General features: G+C 55.7%; 2 protein-coding genes across 2 annotated transcripts; one reads left to right on the top strand and one right to left on the bottom strand.

The window, feature by feature from the left end:
- The first annotated feature begins 89 nt into the window (after window positions 1-89).
- CSUI_000191 (chch domain-containing protein) lies at window positions 90-2,545 on the top strand. The gene is made up of 4 exons (XM_068060425.1): window positions 90-585; window positions 1,142-1,261; window positions 1,753-1,937; window positions 2,259-2,545. Exons 1-4 carry the CDS (start codon window positions 522-524, stop codon window positions 2,343-2,345), a joined length of 456 nt encoding a protein of 151 aa, XP_067927599.1. The 5' UTR covers window positions 90-521; the 3' UTR covers window positions 2,346-2,545.
- Window positions 2,546-3,887: 1,342 nt separating this feature from the next.
- CSUI_000190 (uncharacterized protein) lies at window positions 3,888-5,107 on the bottom strand. Its single transcript, XM_068060424.1, has one exon. The coding sequence runs from the start codon at window positions 4,907-4,909 to the stop codon at window positions 4,046-4,048; it is 864 nt and encodes a 287-aa protein (XP_067927598.1). The 5' UTR covers window positions 4,910-5,107; the 3' UTR covers window positions 3,888-4,045.
- Window positions 5,108-6,129: the final 1,022 nt, after the last annotated feature.

Raw genomic sequence — 6,129 nt, 5'->3', positions numbered from 1 at the left:
TGTTCCTCTCTCGCACATCAACAAGCAAGCCACTAGACGCGCTGCGCGGCCAGGAAAGCGCGTTTAGACGTGTTTGCATGCTCCGGTGTGAACTGTGTCCGATTGCAGGAAACATGCCCAAGGGGGACCTACAGCCGGGTCACCATTCTGAAAGGAACCGTCAAGTCCGACTGCAGACAGCGCAAACCTCTACCAGGGTCTGGGAGCTCCGCTCACGGAGCCCCATTTCTTTCGGTGATTCGGTCCTTCAGCTGTCCCGCCGTGCTGCTGCTCCAGGGGCCCATCTCTTGATAGCCGAACCGAGAAACCAGCGACTGCGCAAGAGACGCCCCTGGGAGGTTTTACCCCCTGGTGCTAACCACGGCGTCGGTTAATACTCGGGGAAACGTTCGTCAGGAAGCTCGCGGGTCGGGGGTCAGTTGATTTGCGGCCGGTTTTTCTGTGCCTTCGGTTCTGCGGAGCTGACTTGTAGATCGTTCGCTTCTTGGGTGTTTTTTCCTTTTTCGGTCTTTCTCGTCAGGATGCCTCGCAGACGAGGAAGCAGCGGTGTTCGCAAGTCCTCCAGCGGGAGTGGAGCGGGCTTCTGTAAGTGTTCGGCGGCACGGGGGGGGCGGCAAGAGCCGTTTTTTTTGCGCGGCTTTTTCCGTCTCGCCGCCCTCACACAACTACAGATTTATTAGCTTCTCAGCTCGCTGGACTTAGCTGTTGAAGACCCTTGTTACATCTGGCCCCTCCACGCCCCACTGACGGAGGGCGCGTGAACGGTTTTTCGGCAGTCTTTTTGGTTGCAACCGGTATCTGTTCGAGCTGGTCTCTGTTGTTCACTGCCCAGCAGTGCGCTACTGTCTGGAGTGTATGACCGACTGCGGCCTCTCATCGTATCGCGAACGCGCGTGCCGGGGTGGGGTTATTCAGCAGCGCAGCAAGAACGGATTGTTGGCTGCTGACGATCAGTGCCGCGGGTGTTGTACAGCCTGGGTAGTGCGTTGCTCTCCATTACCCCCGTTTCCGAGTCGGAGACATCAGGTTGCCGGGGGTACCCCCGCATGGCTATCTCTACGTCGCGCTAGACAGGTTGGTCGTGCGCGGTTGTTCGACTGTTGCGAACACTGTCACTGTTCTCATTGTGATTTTTGTGCAGTCAGCAGTCCACCCCCTCCGCCCGCGCCCGTGCAGCATGCGCCGCCTCCTGCTCCTTCGTCTGGTGGTGGAGGATTTATGGCTAACATGGCGGCCAATGTCGCAGGAGGCATGGCCTCAGGTACGCTTACTGCTGATGTGCAAGCGCCAGTTGCTGTGCGTCGGGAGTGTGCCGACGAGGTGTCGCAGGATAGAGGCACTAGCTTTATACAGGCGGTCCAGAAATCCAGTAGCCTTCTGTCGTGGGGGTGCGGCAAGTCAGGAACAAGGAGGCAGTAGCTTCAGTCTTTTTCCCGGTCTGTTGGGCTTCTGTGCTTGGTAATCGTAGTGGTGCTTTCGTCGGCGGCCCGAACTGCGTGCTCAGGCGGTGTTGTGTGAAGATGCGTGTTGTGTTCGTTCCAATGCAGTATATCTGTGGGTTCTCGCATGTTCTGCGGGGGGTGAAAAGCACACTCCGAAGCCCCGAAAACGTATCGAGAGCAGGTAGCTGTGCACTGGTTGCCAGTGGGAGTGTGTACCGAACCAGTGTACCTCGTCGGGATTTGGATGACCCTGCTGAGATCTGAGCCCTCTAGCGGTCTTTTCAAACCGTACGTGCTGCGTTTTATGCAGGTGTTGGCTTCGGCGTTGCGCAGCGCGCCGTGGATGCCGTGATGGGCCCTCGACAAATGGAAGTAGTTCACACTAGCCCCCCCGTCCCAAGTTCCGCACTGGATTCGGCTCCGGTGTCTCAGCCCCCTGCACCGACTCGGGCGTATTCCAATCCATGCCAGCAGCTGAGTGATGATCTGAACCAGGTGCGTGTGGAGCCAGCTGAACTCGGGTGTCGTGTAGTCTGTGAGCGTGCAGCAGCACATACACCCGGTGAAACGCTAACGTACTTCTTGTGTAACAGCGAAGGACCACCGTTTCTGTATGTCGTTCTGAAGCTCACGTGTCAGTTTTCACGCGAGCATGCAGTGAGTCACTGTACTCCCCTGAGTTTCTAGAATTCCGCACGTCAGGTATCGCCGCGTTCAGGAATCGAGGGGGAAGTTGTGTTTCAGATTCCAGCGAACACAGCTAGGAAACCGCGACACCACACGAAGAGTGGGTGCTGTTGCTGTTTTTGTCTTCAGTGCATCCAGAGGCACTCGGACCTGACGCTGTGCCAGCTCCACTTCGACGCTCTGAAGCAGTGTCAAACGAACCATGGCAGTGCGTAGCTGTCGTTCTCTCGCTTTCCTTGTTTCGTGTTTTCGTGCAAGAACACAATGGTAGAACCCGCGTTAAATATGTGTATGACCATTGCGAGGAAAGTTCAAGAGTTTCGGTATATCTTGTGGGGTATTGTTGGCCGGTGCCTCACGGGAGGCTTGGTGCCTTTCTTACTCTGTTGCATGAGCAAGAGCGATGCGCATGCCCGTGACTTCCCGTGTGTCGGACTACCCGGACAAACCTGAGCTTGCATCAGTGAGACAAGGCGAGTAGTTTCGAGGAAGTGCCGGGTGGCGAAAATTTTGGACTGGGACGCCATCATTTCCAAGAGCTGTATTAATTTTCAACGGGCAGATGCGACCGCAGTTCGAAGTACGCGGCGACGCTGTAGTTCACACTCCGGGAAGTGCTTACTTATTTCGCAGCTGAGCCGTGGGCACGGTGCTGTTGAGTAATGTCACGTCGCGAGTAATTAGCTTTTCTGTCTTACTAGTTTAGAAAAAGGAGGTGCGATTGCTTTTTATACATCCTGGCAGGAGTGCCGAATTTCTCGCGCAGCTGCACGTAGATTCGTGCCGCAGAAAGGCTGGCCTGCAATCAGGTTTCGTCAGATGTTAGGGCTAAACTTTGCAGTCACCCGGGGAACTAAGTGCACTTGCCGCTGTAGTCAGGCGCGCTGTGCTCCGACTTGACCGCAGTCGTGATTCACGAATCTTGCAAGTGCCTCACTGGTGTACTCTCGGTATCTGCTCCGAGGCTTTCACCACTGCACCCGTGGTCACACGTGAATGTGGGGCTTCCCTGGTGTATTCTCGGTGTCTAGTCAAGAACTGCCACCACGGCGGGGCCGGCTTCGCGATTCTTTTCACAGCAGCAACAGGTGAGAGGCTGATCGCCACTTCTCTGGCGAGGGATCTACGGTCACGCCTGCAGGGGCGGGGGCTTCTGTGCGCGCCCTCCCGGGCAGGGCTCTGTAGGCCTCGCTGCGTGGTAGTTCTGGCGGCTCTTCTTTTGGGGACGGGGATGGCCAGGACGAACCGTCATAGCAGTCAGAATGTAAGAAGGGACGCAGAGGAGCGTGGTGAAAGGAGTTTATCATTTCAGTAGAACGGTCATGCCCTTCCAGGCCCTCTCCTTCCCCCGTAGCTCCAAGCAGACAACCAACAAGCGCAGAGTGAGTGTGGGAGGGTCTCCCCTTAGCCTGGCTCGCGGGCATGCGCCGGTAGAGCAGCGGTCTTGCATATGGAGCTGTAGAATCCAGTCTTCAGCTTCACTGGCTTAAAAGAAGGCTTGCCAGTGAGTCTTTCGTGGGGACGCGGTTCAAAACTGACACTACCGTAGCTGTGTCGGTCGCGTCGACTCGTCGCGGTCAGTGGTTCTTGTGCCAGCTACCGAGCACGACCAGGCTATGGACGGGCTGCGTTTTGACTCTATAGAAGGGTCGCCGTAGAAAGACTGGCCACGCAACGTCGAGGCGGGAGCGACGTTTTCGGCCTTGGCTGCAAACCTATGGTGACAGAAGGCTCCTACAGGAACCGTGCCTCCTTCCGCATCAGACCTGCGTACGTATTGACAAACTTTCTGGTCATGCTTGGTCCCGCCAAACGCCAGCCAAGATCGCTACAGAACCCCAGAATATCAAAACAAGAGGGGCGCACCATACGTTGAAGATCACTAGAACGTCACGGTTCATCGCGAGGGAACACAACTACGCCTCAAAACTCTCATTCCACGTCGCCTCTGGTTTCTCGCGGAGATACCGGATGTACGGGGAGCCGTAGTAGGGCCCATAAGGTACGGGAGCGTAGTACCCTGGACCGTAGAAGACTGGGCCTCCATAATACCCGCGGTGATGAGGGCTCAGCTGTCGCTCTTCCGACTGCACAGATGCGCTGTCCGATACGGTTCCCCTGCCTGCTCCTTCTGCGCGTCGCAAGTATCTTACGTAGCCGTAGGGACTGCTGTAGTAGCCGTAGTAGGGACGGTAGTAGCTCATGGGCGCGTAGTAGTACCCATGACGGCGGTGGCCCATTTTCCTCGCGGCAGCCACACGCTTTGGCATATCCTGGTCTGCTGTCGAGGCGACGGCAGCACGTCGCATTCCCTTGAGGTATCTGAAGTAGCCGTACGGCGGGTAGACTACCGGCCCATAGCCCACCAGGCCGTAGTAACCCCCGTAATACATGGGCCCGTGGTGACGATGGCCCAGGGACCTTCCCTCCAGGTCTTCCTCAGGGTCGGCGACAACTTCTGGTTCTGTGGCCTGGGACTGAGCCTTCTCCGCCCCAAGATACCGAACGTAAGAGCGCGGCCGTCCAAAGTAATAGTATGGTCTTGGAGCGTAGTACGCAGCCGGAGCTTGGTAAACTGGACCCGGATAATAACCGTGTCCATAGGTCAGTTCCCTCTCCGACGTGCTCTCTTCGTAACCCGGCGAACCGTCCTCAACGGCGGAGGCGGTGGCGATCTCGGGGGAGATTGTGTTTTCCGTCGCAGCTTCTTCTGCGGAGGCTAAACTGACAAGGAAGCACCCGACGGCAGTGACTACCGATACTCCGGGGACCAACTGCATTTTGGACAAAAAGTCGGCGACGGTGGGCAGCTACCTGTGCTCAACGTGAGTTCTCGGCCGAGCCGCGGGACTCAAAAGGGAAAAAAACAAAACTGGTACGCGTATCTTCTGCGTCTGTTCTTAGCCTTAGCCGCTACGGCGATCCTCAGGTAACCGGAGACTCGAAACTGCTTCGGATGGAATGGCGGCCAGCATCAGATTAGAACAGCTGTCAGTGATGGGCAACTTTTTGAACTGACCCTCTTCGTCTTACTCCAGCGTGGCCTCGTGCGGTGTACTCCCTTTTTTATGCGATTTGTTTAGTTAGTGTTTTGGGAGATCCTCCGCAGGCCGGTGGGGGCTGTCGCAGGCCGGGGGTGCTTCTTGCCCGAAGGGCATCCCGGCAAATGCTGTCGTTCTCCCGAATGCGCGCGCATGCGTGAGATCGGGCAGACGGGGAAACGCCAATGCGACAGTCATCCGAATGGCGGGCAGATGTGGGAGTTCGGCTTGAAGATAGGAAAAGTGAGCGAGCATCGGCTACTTTTGTCACTGTCATAAACCGACTTGGTGCCTGGCTACCACAATCACACAACTTGGCAGGCCACGTGGTAGTCATTCGAGAAAAAACGAACTGTCCACGGAGCTTGGTCCAATCCTCATTAAAAAGGGGCGAAGATCGCGGACGGCACCTTATGACGCGGACGTGGCTGCTAAGGTCTGCAGTACACGTTAATGTTGTTTAAGGAACGCTTCCCATNNACGAAGTGGATCTTTTCAGAGTGAGGGCATCGCAGAATCACATCTCAGCAGACATCATTACCCTCGTATGGGAGTGGGAGCAAAAGTTTTCCGTTGTTACACGATGTTCGTTTTCCTCTTGCTGGAGCCTCAATTTACGCACTCGATATAGCTCTCATTTAAAGACGAGAAAAAAAAAACCCGGACAGAAGAAAGAAGAAAAAGAAAAGGGGAGATGACTCCGGTCAGAGAGACACTCCCCTAGGGATTTGGTAGCTTCTGTGAACTCTCCTTTTGTTACGTACGATTACCGTGAGAAAACGGAATGTTAAAAGGGTAGGAGAAAAAGCTATTCAGTCGCCATCCACGACGTCCGTACAAAGGTCCCTCTTTTAATTTTTTTTTTCTTCTTCTTGCTCCATACATTCACTCTCACTCTTCCTTCTTCCTGCGGAGTTTTTCTCTCTGGTGCGTGGTCGTTCTCCTCCTGCCTGGATCCT

Source organism: Cystoisospora suis (assembly GCF_002600585.1).
Source record: "Cystoisospora suis strain Wien I chromosome Unknown contig_89, whole genome shotgun sequence".
Taxonomy (NCBI): domain Eukaryota; phylum Apicomplexa; class Conoidasida; order Eucoccidiorida; family Sarcocystidae; genus Cystoisospora; species Cystoisospora suis.
This window is presented reverse-complemented; position numbering and strand designations above follow the sequence as displayed.